Source organism: Rhizophagus irregularis, chromosome 6, assembly GCF_026210795.1.
Source record: "Rhizophagus irregularis chromosome 6, complete sequence".
Lineage (NCBI taxonomy): Eukaryota > Fungi > Glomeromycota > Glomeromycetes > Glomerales > Glomeraceae > Rhizophagus > Rhizophagus irregularis.
Genome location: NC_089434.1, coordinates 2,120,659 through 2,139,892, shown reverse-complemented (window position 1 = coordinate 2,139,892; position 19,234 = coordinate 2,120,659). Strand labels below are relative to the sequence as shown.

Below are 19,234 nucleotides of genomic sequence, written 5' to 3'. Positions count from 1 at the left end.
CAAACTATGACCACCCTTTATCTACTTACCTGGGACACCGAACTATGACCACTGAACTATGATTGCCGAACTATAACCACCCTTTATTTACTTACCTGGAACACCGAACTATGACCGCCGAACTATGACCACTGAACTATGGCCACCTACCCCGTCAGAAAAAATAAGTAATTGAACAATGGGTATACCATAAGTAACATACAATGATGAACTTACACGCAGCCACTTCTCTTGCCGAAGACCTTGGTCTTGATCTTGTAGACATCTATGGAATCCATAAATGGATCAAAATGCAGGCTTCACCTCTCAATGACCCGGACATAGTAGCAGAAATGGTCAGAAACCTTCCGGTCGAAGAATTCGAAAAGCATCTCAAGATAAACAGACTCTGGTACAACTATTGTAAAGCCAAGTTGTGGAAGCAGCATGAGAAAGTTGAGGAAGCATACGACAGGGCAGTAGAAAAGAAGGAAAAAGTGGGGGATACTCTTGGTCAATCATATGAGGGGGGAGGTATTGGAAATCGTGAACTTCATGAGCTTAAATGGAAGGAGTATCAAAAGGCTTGTAAAGAGTTAACGGATGCTAGAAAAGAGCTAACTATAGTAAAAGGAGCTCTTGAGCGGTTTGGATTTCAGATATATGTGGATTGAAAAGGGGAAAGGAAGATTTAGAGCAGTTGTAAAGGTTTGTGGTTTATAGTTTTTTTTACCCCTAGAAGATAACCGGGTATGACCGGAGGACCGCAGGACCGCAGGACTACAGGACTACAGGAGGGTAACCAGGTAGGAGTGCAGATCTTTGGAAAAAATATTCGGCAATTGAAGATTAGGTAACTATAAATTAGTACTTGATTTGATAGAACAAAAAATGACTGCCCAAGTTCTAGCAATCTTTAACCCCAACAACCGTTTCTTCTACGATGACCTTCTATAGGTACACACACAAAAGAAAGCGTCAATTCAGCAATCTCAGCTTATGTGGCTTTCATCACCACGAAGTCCGGCATGTGGATCAGAAAAAAGAAGGCTTATAATGGAAGCATATACTTCGAGTTTGCTGCAGATCTCAAGCAGATGTTAATTTCATGCCTTATCCCCAAATGCACCAAAGTATAATCTTGAATTCTTCAATCTCTTTCTAGGTTTCAGGGCTCAACCCGCTGAGCACATCAAACCGAACCTAGTTAATCCAATCATTCGACATGTTCATGAGGTATGGTGTGCAGAGGACAAGCAGTTAACCACATACATCCTCAACTGGCTCGCATTACTGGTTCAAAATCCAGACAAAAACCCCGGTACAGCAAATATTATGCGCAGTCCCCCCAGATGTGGTAAGAATATCTTAACCGATTTTATCAGAGAACATATTCTTGGTCGTGAAAACTTTCTCTCCACTACCCGTCTTGAAGATGTAATGGGAAGGTTCAATGCAGCTGTTCGTGCCAAAAAACTCATTATCCTCAATGAATGTGATATGACAGGCAAGGAATGGCATGAAGCAAATAATCGACTTAAGAGCTTAATCACTGAGCCTTACATCTCTATTGAGGAAAAGGGGATAGATGTGAAGGTTATTGATGACTTTGCTGGCTACATGATCCTAAGTAATCATGCTATGCCAATCCGCATAGAAATGGGAGATGAAAGATTTGTAGCCCTCAATGTAAGCATAACAGAGTTTCTTAAATAATCATTGGTTACATGAACTATTTATATAGCGTATAGAATAGCACATATAGTAAATCATGATGTGTCATATTAAGCTACATTAAAGACCTATCCGTTTGACGCGAAATTTCACTAGAACATATTTCTGCTGTTACTCTACCATTATATGCATTATTATCTCTATGATCTCTTTATTCCACCAAGTTTTACTAGGAAGAACTTTAGAATTACGAACATGTTACACAAAGTCAGTATATTGGTTTTATACCTTTTAAAGACCAAAATATTAATGAAACTTGGGTCTTTTTCTTACAAAAAATCCTTTTATATTCACGTGAGCAAGGTTGAAATATGAAGAGATGATCATTTCTTTTAAAGCTTTTTGTGAAACTCCAAGATTGGCGTTACGAAGTTGTTCTTATGAAATTTGATTTACCAATCAGAATCCTTGTAGATCAACCAATGAAATCAAACTTCTGTTATGCTCTCAATGTATCAGCCAAATATAAGGGCAATCGAGAATACTTCAGTTCTCTAGTAAAAATATTAGAAAATCCAGATACAGCCAGTTCCTTCATGTCCTATCTACTTAGCCGAGACTTAACTATCTTCAATCCCCGATCTATTCCTGATACTCAAATGAAACAGGAGCTAATCGAAGCAAGTATTCCAAATCCCCAGCGTTTCATACAATATTACCTTGAAATAATGTGGCCCGACAATTGTGATACACTTGAAATCCCTTGTACAAATTTCTATAGCACTTACCAGAATTGGTGCAGTGAGAAGGGTGAAAACAAAACACTTAGTGATAATAAGTTTGGTATGGAGATTAAGCAATTCATTCCTAAAACTCGCCCAAGACATTCAGGTGCTTGAATAAACTATTACATACTAGATAAAGCAAAAATCGCAAAGAATTTTAGTAGAGTAATCCAGGAGACACAAGACATACAGGATGTACAGGTAGATCAAGAGGAAGTGGAGCTAGTTGTTGAGAAACCTGTCGAAGAAAAACCTACTGAAGAGCAACCAGTTTTCAAAAAGACTCCACCACCAGTACCACCTAAGCCCGATTGCTTGAAGGTAAAACCCGCACCTGTCATCAATGAGGATCCTATTCCTGAGGAATCTCCAGCTCCTATAGAGTCAGATACTGATGAACCTATAGATAACTTCTCGGACTGTTATCTATCTGACAAGGAACCCAACCAAGAAGAGGAGCTGTCTGCTGAGGATCTAGTTCCTAAAAAACCGTCTGCCCCTGAGCCAGATGACTACGACGTCTTAGATGACTTGTTATCTGACTCAGATCCTATAACCACAAACCCAGCTCATGAACAACAACCCGAGTCTCCTGCAGAATCTTCTGCAAAATCCGAATCCCTCACAGATTCCAAATCTTCTACAGAACCTGTAGTAGAACTGACTCTCAAAGAGCAACCTATCCCAGAACCTGACACAGAACTAGAAGTCGACCGGGACCTGAACCAAAGGAAGGTACTCGAGCACACTGGGCTTGGCAAGAAAGACACCGATGGGATCGTAAGCCATGGGTCAAGAATTCAAAGGACCAGGTTTTCAATAATCTCTACAATACAGGTAAGGATTTATGGGCTAAGTACCAAGATGAATCAGATGACTATGACTGGGAAATACTCGCGTTTGAAGTAGAGGAATGTCCCACAATGCGTATTGAAGACAAGTACCAGTACTACCTTAGGGAGGTAGTAGACCGCTTCAAGGACTGGATCGAATATAATGGGAACTTACCTAAAACACCTAGCCGTAAAGAACTCGCAGATATAATAAGAATATACAAGGAGGATCGTGATGCCGAGATTATCCCTACCACCTCCGGTTATGAAACTATGAAGATGAATAAAGGTAAGGCACGAGAAATCCCAGAGGAGCGTCCAAAGACTGATATGGAACGCCAGTGGGAGGCTGCTAATGGATTTGTAGATGAGTTGGATATTGATGAGGCCTGTGATATGATTGACTCCTTTTAATAAGATAAGCGCCTCTTAGTTATCTTATATTTTTTATATAAAAAACCTATGTTACAATTGAATACAATTCATAGTTATATCAAATGGCCTATTCAAAAATTGCACGTGCTTTACCTACAAGAACAGATATCAAAGAACTACAGTATTCAGGCACAAGATTTTCTAGAGGAGCTTTTGCCAGACTTGGACAGCAACTCCAATCCCGGTATCCAACTCATAAATTTCAGATCCTGCTCCCCTATAAAAACTGGAAACCTGGTGGATGGACATCAGGAAACCAACCAGCCAGCCTCTTCTCACTCTTGGACCATTATGATAAAGCACAACTACCAGATAATGCAGATCCTGATTACTTTGAACGATTCATAATTTATGTGAGAGATGCTCCACCGGTTGTAGGAGGATGCAATGGGGAGCTAAATGATTGCCTGTATGAATGTCTGAAGCATATCTATGGTATATTTTCTAAAATACCCGAGACTATAAAAAAGCCTGAATATATCAAAAAGGCATTAGGTCTCAATCGTGATGCTCCAGTTCCAGTCTCATATATGGATAAGGTTGAACAACTTGCAGGAAGCCTTGCACTTAATATTGTAGGGGATTCCACTTGAATTTCCAAGAGCAAGTCTGATAGACGCGAACCCTCATCCTGTCTGAAGGCCACTACTCTCTTGCACTGAATCCCGGAAGACTCCACCCTAGTAAATTAGATAGAAAACAAAAGTCTCCCTTTGTTTATCGTAAAGATGGGGTTAATAATGTAGTAACAATATACAATGGTAAGACAGTTAAGTCTCTTACAGTTGGACAGTTTCAGAAAGGTAAAAACTCTGATAGTTACTCCTTCATCCCTATTGAGAAGAATCGTAAAACTGGAATATATGAAACACTTGAGGAAACATACCAGAGGATCCATACATGAAGAGCGGGATTCCTTCCTACAGGCTACAAAGAAGTTCGGTCTAGGAATCGACTTATCTTACCACAACTGGTCATACAAGAAAACTGCTCTCTGGCTTTTTGAACGGTTTAGTGTAGGGGTTCCAGCCAATGATCCTCTTGACCCTATAGAAGCAGAGTGGATAAATGATGCTATGATGGGAGGGCTTATCTGGGCAGATAATGAATGGAAGGGCTATGGAAGACAATACGACGTAACAAGTTTGTATCCAAGTATTCAGCAATCGAATGCAAACTTTCCATCCAATCCGACAAGGTAAGTTTCAAATACTCAAAGACTTTGTAGACCACAGAGGTTATGCCTTGTATGGATTATTTCATGTTAAGGTAAGTGGTAATGACATTCTCTTCCGACAGAATAAGAGGGGAGTCTATACATTCATTGACTTACAACGAGCAAAGAAACTTGGTCTCGATATACAGTTAATCCAGGATGGAAAGCCAAATGCCTTGATATATGACAGAGAAGCAAGAATTCCTGGGACTGTAATATTTGGTGAGAATGTCCACTTTCTCTTCAATGTAAAGAACCAGGGTGGCGTGGCCGGTCATGTTGCAAAGAGAGTTCTCAATACACTATGGGGAGCACTCTGCCAGAGGAAACGCAATTACAAGACACTCACCACAGATCAAACAGATCCATTCAAGTTTCTGGAAGGCCACACACTTGACTCCATCGTACCAGTAGGATCTGACCAGTGGCGATTCCAATTCACAAACCCAGGTAGTCCCTTTAAGGGTGAGTATCCTAGGATCGCTCCATTTTTATTAGCACATGGACGGAAAATGACTTCAGAGTTATTAGAACCATATAAGGATAAAGTACGACGCATCCATACAGATGGATTTATTCTAGAGGAACAGCCGAGTAGTCCTACACTTATCACTTGTCCAGAAAATGCATCCAAAGCATTGAAAGCTCTCAAGTTTGAAACCGCAGGATACTGCCATGTGGTTGAGTTTACAGCAGGTATATATATTTTTTCTTGCTTGAATGTAAAGTCAATTTGAAGATTCCTATTTATTACAAAGTACAAAAAAGTATAAGGAATCATGTCAACATATACCAAATTAGCAAGCATTATTAACAGCACTGACAGCATTAGTGATGAAGTTATTTATGATGCAACACGCAATCAGTTCACCATTGTCTCTGATGAAACTGTCCTCAAGATTATCCGTGCATTGAAAGACACTATAGTAGTCGCATTAGTATCTGGGTTTAGCAAAACCAGCTACCTTGTCCAGGATCATGTGAAGTATATCAAGAGAATCCAGACAGCAAAGTCTCCTGTATCATATGTGAAGTTCATGGCCAGAAAACTCTTCCCAGATAATGCAGCATATACTGCTAAGATAGCAAAGATTCATGAATCATACAAGAATAAACAAGCTCTTCTAGACAAACTTGAAGCTCTCTTCGAGTTGTATTATAATGTAACTAAGGACTCATCAACAGGTCCCCCAAAGCGAGCTGTCACTATGAATGAGGCTGAGAAAACCTTAGCAGAACTTCTTGCATAAGTGGCTCCTGTATGAATTTAGTTTATATTTTTTATCCATGTGTAATGGGCATACAGTAATTGAAGATAGCTATAGTATAAGTAACATAACATCATGTTGGACCGATTACCAGTAGAAATAGTCGAACGCATTGTCGCAAAGATCCCGGATACTGACCTTATTGCAGCAAGTAAAGTAGATAGTGTGTGGTGGCAGGAGGTTTGTTGAGAGGCATATAAGAGGTGGAAAAATTATGCCATTATGATCGGGGATGTGTACTGAAAAATCCGAGCTCTCGGAAAGCATTATATAAAGAGGGAAATTGACTGGATAACGTTTGAAGATGTAAACGACTTCTATAAAAGATGGATAGACCGCCTTACCAAGAATCAGCTTTATATTATGGGGAAAATGCTTAGGAATGGGATGGTCGTAGACCCCCAGGAAAGGGAAACCATAGAGTATGCATTAAGTGAACAAAAATGGGGAGGCGATCCTTGGGGACTGGGAGTGGTATGAATATACTCAACAGGAGTAATCATTTTGTACTTGCAGATTTATATTTTTTTTTTGTATTTTTCAACAACAAGGGCTGATGACCATGTAACCTTATCATCAGATATCCTTGCATTTTTTTTTATAAGGACTAGAGGTGTGCTCTGGTGAAATCTGTTCAATCCGTCATCCGATCCGATCAAAAAACGGATCATCCGGATTAAGAATGAACGGATTGCGGATAATCCGGATGGATCCGTTGGATAACATCGGATTGATCAGATGTTACACGGATGACCGGATTGACCGGATTGATCAGATAATCTGGTCAAATTCATAACTTTTTTTTTTTTTTTTAACATAAATGTTTTTTTTTAAAAAAAAAACACCTTTTTTTCTTTAGGATGGACTTGAACTTGGACTTCGGAACGACTTGGACGGCTTGAATTTCGAAAAGTAAGTGTAAATTTCTTTTTCTTTTGTCTTGGAAATGTCACTAAACGTTCCTTTACTTCATTTCTTTAGGGGACGCCTGCCTGGAACTCAATTTCGGCTTGGGCTATAAAGGTAAGTTGGGGGAGGGTAATTTTGATTTTTTGTTTGTCTTTGGGAACGTCATTAATGTTCCTTTTGCTTTTTTTCTTTAGGAGACGCCCTCCCGGATTTGGATTTCATAAAGGTAAGTTGGGGGAGGGTATTTTTGGGTTTTTTTTTGTCTTTGGGAACGTCATTAATGTTCCTTTTGCTTTTTTTCTTTAGGTGACGCCCTTCCTAGACCTGGATTTCAGTTTGGGCTATTAAAGTAAGTTGGGGAAATTAATTTTTATTTTTTTTTTGTCTTTAGGAACGTCATTAACGTTCCTTTTGCTTCTTTTCTTTAGGTGACGCCCTTCCTAACCTGGATTTCGGCTTGGGCTATTAAAGTAAGTTGGGGAGGTTATTTTTGAGTTTTTTTTTATCTTTGGGAACGTAATTAACGTTCCTTTTGCTTCTTTTCTTTAGGTGACGCCCTTCCTGGATCTGGATTTCGACTTGGGCTATTAAAGTAAGTTGAGGGAGGGTGTTTTGCTTATTTTTTTTTTAGGAACGTCATTAACGTTCCTTTTGCTTCTTTTCTTTAAGTGACGCCCTTCCTGGATTTGGATTTTGGCTTGGGCTATTAAAGTAAGTTGGGGAGGGTGTTTTATTTTTTTTTTTGTCTTTAGGAACGTCATTAACGTTCCTTTTGCTTCTTTCCTTTAGGTGACGCCCTTCCTAACCTGGATTTCGGCTTGGGCTATTAAAGTAAGTTGGGGAGGTTATTTTTGAGTTTTTTTTGTCTTTGGGAACGTAATTAACGTTCCTTTTGCTTCTTTTCTTTAGGTGACGCCTTCCTGGACCTTGATTTCGGCTTGGGCTATTAAAGTAAGTTGGGGAAGTTAATTTTTGTTTTTTTTTTATCTTTAGGAACGTCATTAACGTTCCTTTTGCTTCTTTTCTTTAGGTGACGCCATTCCTAATCTGGATTTCAGCTTGGGCTATTAAAGTAAGTTGGAGAGGTTATTTTTGGGTTTTTTTTTGTCTTTGGGAACGTAATTAACGTTCCTTTTGCTTCTTTTCTTTAGGTGACGCCCTTCCTGGATCTGGATTTCGGCTTGGGCTATTAAAGTAAGTTGAGGGAGGGTGTTTTGCTTATTTTTTTTTTAGGAACGTCATTAACGTTCCTTTTGCTTCTTTTCTTTAGGTGACGTCCTTCCTAACCTGGATTTCGGCTTGGGCTATTAAAGTAAGTTGGGGAGGTTATTTTTGGGTTTTTTTTGTCTTTGAGAACGTAACTAACGTTCCTTTTGCTTCTTTTCTTTAGGTGATGCCATTCCTAACCTGGATTTCGGCTTGGGCTATTAAAGTAAGTTGGGGAGGGTGTTTTATCTTTTTTTGTCTTTAGGAACGTCATTAACGTTCCTTTTGCTTCTTTTCTTTAGGAGACGCCCTCCCGGATTTGGATTTCATAAAGGTAAGTTGGGGAGGTTATTTTTGAGTTTTTTTTGTCTTTGGGAACATAATTAATGTTCCTTTTGCTTCTTTTTTTTAGGTGACGCCCTTCCTGGACCTGGATTTTGGCTTGGGCTATTAAAGTAAGTTGGGAAGGTGTTTTATCTTTTTTTTTTGTCTTTAGAAACATCATTAACGTTCCTTTTGCTTCTTTTCTTTAGGAGACGTCCTCCCGGATTTGGATTTCATAAAGGTAAGTTGGGGAGATTATTTTTGAGTTTTTTTTGTCTTTGGGAACGTAATTAACGTTTCTTTTGCTTCTTTTTTTTAGGTGACGTCCTCCCAGATTTGGATTTCATAAAGGTAAGTTGGGGAGGTTATTTTTGAGTTTTTTTTGTCTTTGGGAACGTAATTAACGTTCCTTTTGCTTCTTTTCTTTAGGTGACGCCCTTCCTGGACCTGGATTTCAGCTTGGGCTATTAAAGTAAGTTGGGAGGGTGTTTTATCTTTTTTTTTGTCTTTAGGAACGTCATTAACGTTCCTTTTGCTTCTTTTCTTTAGGAGACGCCCTCCCGGATTTGGATTTCATAAAGGTAAGTTGGGGAGGTTATTTTTGAGTTTTTTTTGTCTTTGGGAACGTAATTAACGTTCCTTTTGTTTCTTTTCTTTAGGTGACGCCCTTCCTGGACCTGGATTTCGGCTTAGGCTATTAAAGTAAGTTGGGGAAGGGTTTTTATCTTTTTTTTTTGTCTTTAGGAACATAACTAACGTTCCTTTTGCTTCATTCTTTAGGAGGACGCCTCTTGGACCTGGATTTCAGCATGGGTTATAAAGGTAAGTTGGGGGAAATGTATTTTTGTTTTTTTATTTTTAGGAACGTAATTAACGTTCCTTTTGCTTCTTTTTTTTAGGGAGACACCTTCTTGGACTTCTAAATCTTAAACTTTTTATAAATATTGTGTCAACTAATTTGTTAAAAATCATTTGTAATAATGTAAAAATAAATACTATGTTTATTATTATAAAATTCTAATTGTTAATTAATATTAATAAAAAGTATTAAGTAGAAAAAACTGGATTGACCGGATTATTCAGATATCCGGTTAACCATCTGGTCAAATTGGTGAGCAAGTATTGACCGGATATCCAATGATCCATCCGGTCAATCCAATGAATCATCCGGATCAATCCGAATCCGGTCAAATTTCGGATGGATGACCGGATATCCGGATTGACCAGATTCAGAGCATACCTCTAAACGGTAGGATACTATAAGTGGGGTATTATACTTCAGGGGTATTTTGTAACACTTATTTATGCTATTTATGCTACACAACCAATCTTAAAATATATATAAAACAAATGAATGCTATTCAATTGCAATTTTTATGGATTTTTCATGCTCAAAATAATTTTTATGTTGAGAAAAATTGCAGAATAACTTGGTATTTGTAGTATATTTAATAATTGTAAAAAAAGGAGGTTTTATTACCGTGAACAAAAATTGAGTTAAATAAGCGTACAGTATGGCTGATCCTGAAAGTATAATATACCGTAACAAATGGATTTTATTTTAATATTGTTGGGAGAAATTTTTATTCAGAAAAATCTAGAAAGATTTGATATTCTGTATTCAATAATCATTAAAGGGGGAATACCGTAAATATGCTAAATATCTGATTATGAAATAATACTACTTACAATTTACATTTTCGGGATGACTATTTTATGTTCAAGGAAAATAATCATATTTATTAAATACTGTTATAAAAACTGTTAGAACTAAACATTTTATTTATTTAGATGCATAGATCATGATAGTAACTGAATCTTATTTTAAGGAAAGTTGGAAATATAATTTTCTTTCTATTAATTTCATGTTTTATGAAATTTCTTTACACCTTTGAAAAACATTAAGAAATTTTTATAAAATTTATATTTTCAGAAATATGGTTCATGGAAATTTTCATAAACGTCGTGCTAATGTTATAACAAAAAGACGTCACCAGTGGTCAGCACAGGAGAAACTAATGGTGATTACGTATTACAAATGAGGTCACAGCAAACGATCAACTGCAGATAAATTTAATATTGAGCCTAAACAACTTCGGGAATAGATTAGTAATAAAGAACGCCTTTTAAAAGCAGCTCCTTATATTCAAAAACTCACTACAGGTGCACGTCCAAAGTATCCACAACTTGAAGTTGAACTTATGAAATGGTTTAGAGAGTCTCAGAGTCAATTAAAGGTTGTCACGTGATATATGATTCAAGCAAAGGCACGTTCTTTATCTAAAAAGCAAGTGTATCAAGAAGAGTATCCCGACATAAAGAATGTGAAACTTTCGCAAAAATGGGTTGATGGCTTTATGAGCTGGCATAATTTAGTTAATAGAAGAAAAACAACAATATCTCAGAAACTTCCAGAAAATTATGTTGGTTTGCAAAGTGAATTTTGTCCTATGTTCTATTTCGTCGAAGAAAACATCAATATCCATTATCTTTAATTGCAAACATGGATGAAACACCTATGTCTTTTAACTTACCAAATAATACTACAGTTGAACAACGTGGTACTAAAACTATTTCAATTTTATCAACTGGACATAAGCGCTCTAATTTTACAGTGTTTTTGGCCTGCACAGCGGATGGAATAAAATTACCACCAGTAATTATTTTCAAACTTGTAAACGTTCCACGTGAGGAGTTTCCTGATGGAGTGATTATCCGAGCTAATAAAGAAGGTTGGATGAATGAAAGTGAGATGATTTGGTGGATTGAAAATGTTTGGACACAACGCACAAGATGCGGAGCAAATCCAAGATCTCTTTTAATACTGGATTCTTTTACTGCTCATAAAACGTCTGCTGTAAAAAATCGATTTCACAAAAAACATACTGATATAGCCATTATTCCAGGTGGTTTAACATCCCATTTACAACCACTTGATGTTTCGTTGAACAAGTCCTTTAAATCTAAGGTATGATAATTCATTTTTTATTATTATTTTAATAAATTAAATTAATTTTGTAAATAATAATAGGTGCGACATCTTTATAATAATTGGATGAATGATGCCATCAAGGATTACACCCCATCTGGCAAAATCAAAAGGCCTTCCTATTCATTAGTGGTAAATTGGATTAAAGAAAGCTGGGATTCTGTGGATACCAACATGATTAGGCGTTCATTCAAGTGTTGCGGTGTTTCAAATTCTTTGGATGGGTCAGAAGATAGCCTAATTTTTGATTTTAATAAAGTGCAAGAGATAAATAACAGAGGAAAAGGTATTGAAGAAAATGAAAATAGTAGTGAAAGCGAATCAGAAAGTGGAAGTGAATTGGAAAGTAAAAGTGATGATGAAAGTGGATTAGAAGATAAAGGTGATGAAAGTGGATCAGAAGATGAAGGTAATGAAAGTGAGAGTGAAAACGATTATTACAAAGAAAATGAAGATCGCAACATAGTTTAAAACTGGAATTAAATTGACGATCATATTTAAATTTAGAGAGAAAACGTGTTAAAAGTAGATTGGTAAGACAAAAAACGTGATAATTCATGCTCCCGTTAATAAAAAATAAAAAACATGATAATTCAATAATGTAAATAAATCTATTTTCTATATTTTGCAATTTAAATTTGATTATTCTATTATCAACCAATGCGCATGTAACACCCTAATTTTTGTTATTATGATTGATATAATAAAAATTGTGGCACAGCTTACTTATTGAATATTTAGTATATATATATATTAAAATCGGTTAAATTAATTTTAATTGGTTAAAATTGATGATTTTTAAATTGTAATTCCGGCCAAAATTTTCTTAATTCTGGCCAAATCCATAATTCCGGCATAAATTTAATTAAATTTAGAAAAATACATGTCAAATATAACATTATATTTATATAATATAACACTTTAATTTAAAAAGCAAAATAAACTTATTGATCATTTCTACAGATTTATTAAAAAAAAATTCATTACTCAAACTGAGTTTTCAAGTTGGATCTTCATTTGAAATTAATGTTTTTTTATATTACAAATAAAAGAAAATAAAGTTTCGAAAATCTATACCATTACGTAAAACATCAATAGCTTCACAAATATCAAACGAAAATTAACAAAATTCAATATACAATTAGTTTCGACCCCACTGAACAATTCTCACTTAATACACAAAGGCGATTCTCTTATAACCAAAGTACCTAAATTACGCTCTGAATGTATTAAATGAATAGATAATAAATGAACGTTAATATTTCCATAAGTACTGATTAAAAACTTATGAAAATTGAAATACATATGGAATCGACCTCATTAAACAATTATCACTTAATACACGAAGGTGATTATCTTATGACCAAAGTGTCTAAATTACGTTCTGAAGTAACTGATTGTGTGCAAAAAGTTGAAATTAATTGTGTTATGAATAACATCAGTAGCTTCATAAATATTGGCTAACATTTCGTATAAATTGAAATTCAAGTAGTTTCGACCTCGCTAAACAATTTTCACTTAATAAACAAAGGCGATTTGCTTATGAATAAAGTGCCTAAATACGCTCTGAAATTACTAAACAGAAAAAATAACAAATTTAAAGTTAGCATTATTATAAAAATACAAATAACTTAACAAACTATTAAATGAAATTTAATGAAAATTGAGTTGCAAGTAGTTTTGATATCGCTGAACAATTTTTACTTAATATATAAAGGTGATATGTTTATGTCAAAATTGCTAAAACTACTACTTTAAAAAAATTTGCGTACTTAAGAAATAATATAAAATTTTGATTTTTTAAAGTTTATGCAAAATCTGTTTGAATAACCAATATTGGAATTTATAAAAACTTTCTTTTCTCGCAAAATTACATATATTTCTGTTGTTAAAACTACATTTTTCTTCTTACCTTTAAAAGGATCTCAAAAAAAGTGTGTTTTTTAAAATAAACTTCATGTATATGTAAGAAAAAAAAAATTATTAGTAAAACGAAAAACTAATTTAAGAAACTGATAGAGCACATGATAATCTATTAAACATATGCGCGTATCTTAACACTAACCCTAATTTTTTTAGGGATAACCCCACATTTTTGTAGTACAACCACATGTGCAGTCATTTAAATTGGCACCTCTTTGATTGGTTAATATGAAATATCTTGTAATACACTAAAATTTGATCTATTTCATAGTTTAATGATTTAATAATAATGATAATAACATAAATAAATTTACGCGCACTTTTTCTACTTAGCTAGCTTAAAATGTCTACTTATCCTGCCTCTAACATTATTGTACTTAATCAAAATGGTATTCAATATACTTATACGATTATTAAAGAAGGATATTATCCTCAAAATGATATACTTTGTTACACTTCTGCTCGTTCATGTAATAACACACAGTTTAAGATTCCAGATAACTATTTAATACAAACAAGTTGGGGCAGAGGTTCTTCTAAACATATAATACAATGTGGAATTATTTATATAGAGAAAATACCAGTTTTTAAAATTTCATTTGGAGAAAATTTTCAAGCAAGTGTAGAATCCATACACTCAGCAACAAAGGCAGCAAATTTTTATTTACAAGTAAGTTGTATTAAATTAAATATATTGATACCATTTTATATTTAAATTAATGTTAACTTTCAAATAGATAAAGAAACCCAATACTCAAGCTCGTCTTTCTGGGGTACATGTATTTTGCCTTAATAGTCAGAAGCTAGAAAGGGAGCGTGAAAGAAAACGTAGATCTCATATGCTCAAACCTTTTAATAAGTTGAGCAACTCTATGAAAATAAAAGAGTATATGTGTTTAATGAACAATTGGCAGTTAACTTCACAAATACAGCAGCTAAATATTTTCATTCTGATGATTGTCCAACACTTCAAAAAATTTGCTTTACTGTTCAAGACAAAAACTTTCAAGCTAGTTTTGGAAATCAAAATAAAGAAAAAGAAAATCAATGAAATGAGGCATTTACTAAAGTAATAGATCAGAGGCCTATTGCACGAGATTCATATCGAAACCTAGCTGCATTACAGCCTGAATTACCATGTGAAACTACTATCTATAAAACAAAAAAAAGAATTAATGAGGAAATGAATAATACAATTCCTATATCAATTTTAAATATATCAAATCAACTATCTCCTACTCCAATTAATGAAAATCCGGATATTAATGATCCAGAAATCATAGAGGAAGTTTTGAAGTATATTGGTAAAGCTGGATATCGCAGAATTACAGATATTTTACTTTTTATACTTCCAGATCTTATAAATCGACGTGTTATTAATTCTGATAATCCAATTATTAATTTACGAATATTTGGTGATGGGAGGAACGTAGGACGTAAGGTTAAACATGTGATTATTACATGTGTAATATTAGATGATATTGCGAACCTGCATAAATTTGATTATCATTATACAATTATTTTATATCCAGGAACTGAAAATTATGAATAAATACAAAGAATGATAGAACCAATATCTAACAAATTAAATGATTTGGTATTGAATGGATTAAGAGATTCAAATGGTACAATATGGACAATCAATCCATATTTTAGTAGTGATTGGAAATTTATGGCAATTGTACTTGGCTTTAATGCTTCCAATTCAAAACATTTTTGCCCTTGATGCCTTTGTACAAAAGAGAATATTGGAAATAAACACAAGGTTTGTGTTATTGAAAAAACTATGGATCAAATTAAGTTAAAGCCATCACCAGGGCATGTTAAATCTCCTTTACTTCAAATGATTCCTTTAAGTCACTATGTTCCAGACGAGTTACACATAATGTTGCGAATTTGGGATAGGTTATGGGATTTAGTACTACAAGAACTCAAAACACAAAATCGATTTAATGATTTAGCAAGAGCAAAGATTTTTGCCGAAATGCGTAGGATTTCAATTTCATTCAATTTTTGGCAGGAACAGGGAACGCAAAATTGGTCTTATACATCTTTAATGGGAGAAGATAAGGAAAAAGTATTAAAAAACTTTAATTTTCGAGTTGTTTTTGCTGAAGAACGTGCATTTTTAATCAACCAATTATGGAGAAATTTTTATGAACTTTATAATAATATGAAATCTCAAAAAATTAATCCAAGTCACTTTGCAGACCAGGCAAAGCAATGGTTAGATTTGTTTCTTACTCCCTTCCAAGGTGAGCCCAATACTATTACTTTCAAGATAGGTTTATATCGTCCAAAAGATGTAACACCTTACATGCATGTTTTAGTTCACCATTTACCCAAATTTATGGAACAACATCAGAAGTTTGGATTAAGTGCTTTTTCATGTGCTCCTGTTGAAAAAAAAAATTACGATGTAGTTTCTGCATTTTTTTGAAAAATAATGAAAGATGGCGGAAAGGGTATAGAAAGAAAATCAGCTATTTTTGAGATTTTACATTATGAAAATAGATCGTTGTATTTTGCTCAAAAGGGTACTATAGATAAATACTCCAAACCACAACATATTCATGTTAAAAAATTAAAAAAATAAATTTCATGTATGTACAAAAAATATTTTTTTTGTTTTATTCATGTACAGTAAATACAATATATAATAAATTCTAAAACTCTATTTTAGTTTTTCTAATGAATATGATGTTATATACATCTATGATAATCAGATTTATTGTGCACAAAATTTTAAATTAATATATCCTTCTGAAGTTCTATTATTTTTTGCATCTTCTTTACTTTTCTTATATTTCCACTCAACCGTTAATTTAGGCAAGTTAAATCTTTTTAGCCTATTTTTTGGAACCCGATTACTATGTTGATCAGAAAGACTTTCTTGATTAGCATCTGCTTCAGCCTGCGCATCAAATAACACAACAAAAGTTTGCTGGTTATTATTAAAAAATTTGCATCCCCAATTTGAATTATTAAATAAATTAGCTACTTGTGTATACGCATCTGGACCTTAGAAAAAACATTTATAACTACCAGTCCGATAGTTATAATAATGAATATAACCTTCAAAGACTCCAAAAAATAAACTTTCCAGACAAGGTAAAGAAATAGTTTGTCTACTTGACTTAGAAAAATGATCTTTTAGTTTACCTTGAATAACGTGAACAAGCTGTGCTTTGAACTCGTTTATTGCTTCTAGAGGTAATGTATACAACCCTTCACGTCGCGTATTGTATTTTTGTACAATAGTTTTATGTCGTGTTAAACCAGATTTACTTCTGTATGAAGCCTTACAAACCGTACATTCATGTAAAGTGGAGGAAGTAGTTGGTAAAGGAGGTGGAGTGGGAATAGAATTTATTTAATTACTTTGATAGAAACTTTGAGAAAAGAAATTAACAAAAGTGTACATGTTTTTTGTGAAAAAAAATATTTAAAAAATTATATAAAATAGCAATGAAAACTTTTAGCAATTTCAATATTCTTACTTGTCAAAAACACTTGGTCAAAGGTTGGAACGATTGGTTTGGCATCGGAACGATTGGTTAGACATTAAAATACGTTAAAATACGTTAGAACGATTGGTTTAATCATAAAAAATTTTTTTCTCCTTGTGTATTAAATTGATACTTACATCAGCTGATAAACCAAGTCGCAAATCACAGCTGCAGAAATCAGCTGATCAGTGGCCTTAAAAAGGCCCAATTACAATGATACGCGCATATGATTACTTTATTTGATATGGTTTTATTTATTTATTTTATGTGAAGCTGGCAGGGGATATAAACGTGAGTATGATTCCGAAGTAATACAACCCAACTAAATCCTACCATCGATTACCAGAGGAGCTGAAAGCCGACCCGAACTACTTGAAAATAAAAAACCTGCACTACTACTACGTCCGATAAAAGTCCAGGCGAACACACTGGGAAAAAAAAGGAGGGGGAAAAAAGTGGAAAGGACAAGTCCCCTTTTCAAGAAATTATGGTGCATACACATAAACCTATTCTATCCTAAAAAATAATACAATTCTGAAATTCATAAAACCGCTAATTAAAGCGTAGGCTAAACTAGTTTCTGTAATAAAGTTAAAATCTCTGCTAAAACCATCTTGTTATCTTTATTACCACCCTTAGTCTTCGAGGTATTCTTTGCCTTCTTCTGATTCTTCGGGTGTTTTTCCTCCTAGTTATTATTTTTCGGGACTTTCTTTGAGGACGTGGGTTTATCCTTCTTCTTAGGCTGTTTACTTTCCAAATTTTTGTCAGACTTACCTGACTTTTTCGTATTCGGTGTATTTTTAGCCTTCGGTTTGGTTTGTGCTTTCTTCAAGGTAGGAATGGAGTGTCGACACCATTTCAACTCCTTACCATCAGGTACGAAAAACTGTGGCGTATCTAAGGCCCTTAGTGTGGTCTCCCAATTCTCAAAATAGGCCACAAGTTTCCTCCTTCCTTTACTTGTTTGTATGATTTTAAATGAGCTAGCACCGCACTTCATCAAAAATTCACATGGTTTACGGTCCATCCACAAGGTAGCCATCGTAATAACGGCTTGGAACTTTTCACGTTGTTTTCTTTCTCGTAAAGTCCAACTTGCAGGGAACCATCTAACGGGTATACCTCCCAGGTCTGTCGTCCAATATTTATTAAACTGGGGAAGGGCAAATGAGGATAGTGCTATCTTGACTCTAAGAGTCTGATACTTGTGTTGAAAATTTTAACTCTGCTATTATTTTCTGCAGGTTCCAGGTATACGGGATATCGTAAACTATAATGTCTCGGATTTGCTCTTGCTCCTCTCCGACAGCTTCGTATCCTGTCAGTATCTGTGTAGCCTCTGGTTCGGATGATTTCTGTCCCTTTTGGGAATTTTTGGCTGATGTTTTCACATCAGGTTTTGCCTTTGTAGATTGGTTCGCAACTTGTTTATCATCTGTAACACGCGCCTTTTGTTTATCTTTCTTCCAGGAATTTTCGGGTATCACAGTTTGATTAACAGGGGTCATTACTATATCAGGCATTGATGGAAGCTTGATAGGTACTGGATTTGGTGGTTTTATAAATCTTTGGCGTATAAGATCATCTTCATCAGGCATTAGCGGAGATGACTCATCCATCAGATAATCATCAGTATTCTGAGATCCATCATCATCGTCATCATTATCATCACCCGTATCGCCAAAATTGCAATAGAATTGGGCTGAAAAATTATCCCAAGACCTGGACGCAGCATATAGCGCTATAGAAAATATTAGCGAAAGGGTGGTGGGTTGTATATTCGTAGCTTGAGCTTGTGAAGTGAAGTTCGCAGGGTTGGCTGTTTCGCCAAACCGCTCTATCAGTATCTGGGCTTTATCCTTAGGTACTGAGGGGTTTTTTTCGAATAAGTCCTTGAGGAAACCATCCTGTACAAAAGAACTTAAATGGTGTGTAAAAGTTTGAAAATAAATTTCGTTAAACTTAGAAATGAAGTTTAAAGCTTCTTCGTTTGGTGTTCGGCTCTTATCTATAGACATTTTTATATTTATGTAATAAAATTTAATAAAGGGGATTATTTTTTAAAAAAATTATTACGCAGAAATTTTCGTAAAAAATGTATTCGGGAAAGAGTTTTTTTTTTTATTCTACTTTATTTGATATGGTGTTGTATATTATAATTGATGATTAATTGTTAAATGA

The 19,234-nt window shown here is 34.7% G+C and overlaps 8 protein-coding genes across 9 annotated transcripts; all 8 read left to right on the top strand.

The window, feature by feature from the left end:
* Window positions 1-203: 203 nt before the first annotated feature.
* On the top strand, window positions 204-653 carry OCT59_026201 (uncharacterized protein; the record flags this gene model as incomplete). Its single annotated transcript, XM_066143014.1, has 1 exon — window positions 204-653. One exon carries the CDS (start codon window positions 204-206, stop codon window positions 651-653), a length of 450 nt encoding a protein of 149 aa, XP_065992574.1.
* A 3,115-nt stretch (window positions 654-3,768) lies between these two features.
* OCT59_026200 (uncharacterized protein) lies at window positions 3,769-4,299 on the top strand (the record flags this gene model as incomplete). Its single annotated transcript, XM_066143012.1, has 1 exon — window positions 3,769-4,299. The coding sequence occupies one exon, from the start codon at window positions 3,769-3,771 to the stop codon at window positions 4,297-4,299; it is 531 nt and encodes a 176-aa protein (XP_065992573.1).
* Window positions 4,300-4,464: 165 nt separating this feature from the next.
* OCT59_026199 (uncharacterized protein) lies at window positions 4,465-6,172 on the top strand (the record flags this gene model as incomplete). 2 transcript variants are annotated; one of them, XM_066143011.1, is made up of 3 exons in its annotated part: window positions 4,465-4,849; window positions 4,935-5,618; window positions 5,697-6,172. In XM_066143011.1, 3 exons carry the CDS (start codon window positions 4,465-4,467, stop codon window positions 6,170-6,172), a joined length of 1,545 nt encoding a protein of 514 aa, XP_065992572.1. The 2 variants fall into 2 exon arrangements, with proteins under 2 accessions (XP_065992572.1, XP_065992571.1); XM_066143010.1 differs by lacking the exon at window positions 4,465-4,849 and having other exon boundaries at window positions 4,877-5,618.
* A 93-nt stretch (window positions 6,173-6,265) lies between these two features.
* OCT59_026198 (uncharacterized protein) lies at window positions 6,266-7,211 on the top strand (the record flags this gene model as incomplete). The annotated part of the gene is made up of 4 exons (XM_066143009.1): window positions 6,266-6,370; window positions 6,467-6,664; window positions 7,050-7,102; window positions 7,172-7,211. 4 exons carry the CDS (start codon window positions 6,266-6,268, stop codon window positions 7,209-7,211), a joined length of 396 nt encoding a protein of 131 aa, XP_065992570.1.
* A 1,281-nt stretch (window positions 7,212-8,492) lies between these two features.
* OCT59_026197 (uncharacterized protein) lies at window positions 8,493-9,449 on the top strand (the record flags this gene model as incomplete). The annotated part of the gene is made up of 8 exons (XM_066143008.1): window positions 8,493-8,545; window positions 8,608-8,639; window positions 8,718-8,760; window positions 8,839-8,870; window positions 9,059-9,101; window positions 9,179-9,210; window positions 9,289-9,331; window positions 9,410-9,449. 8 exons carry the CDS (start codon window positions 8,493-8,495, stop codon window positions 9,447-9,449), a joined length of 318 nt encoding a protein of 105 aa, XP_065992569.1.
* A 1,117-nt stretch (window positions 9,450-10,566) lies between these two features.
* On the top strand, window positions 10,567-10,878 carry OCT59_026196 (uncharacterized protein; the record flags this gene model as incomplete). Its single annotated transcript, XM_066143007.1, has 2 exons — window positions 10,567-10,650; window positions 10,735-10,878. 2 exons carry the CDS (start codon window positions 10,567-10,569, stop codon window positions 10,876-10,878), a joined length of 228 nt encoding a protein of 75 aa, XP_065992568.1.
* Window positions 10,879-13,884: 3,006 nt separating this feature from the next.
* OCT59_026195 (uncharacterized protein) lies at window positions 13,885-15,093 on the top strand (the record flags this gene model as incomplete). Its single annotated transcript, XM_066143006.1, has 3 exons — window positions 13,885-14,211; window positions 14,279-14,369; window positions 14,612-15,093. 3 exons carry the CDS (start codon window positions 13,885-13,887, stop codon window positions 15,091-15,093), a joined length of 900 nt encoding a protein of 299 aa, XP_065992567.1.
* Window positions 15,094-15,327: 234 nt separating this feature from the next.
* On the top strand, window positions 15,328-15,981 carry OCT59_026194 (uncharacterized protein; the record flags this gene model as incomplete). The annotated part of the gene is made up of 1 exon (XM_025329710.2): window positions 15,328-15,981. The coding sequence occupies one exon, from the start codon at window positions 15,328-15,330 to the stop codon at window positions 15,979-15,981; it is 654 nt and encodes a 217-aa protein (XP_025182244.1).
* Between the last annotated feature and the right edge of the window lie 3,253 nt (window positions 15,982-19,234).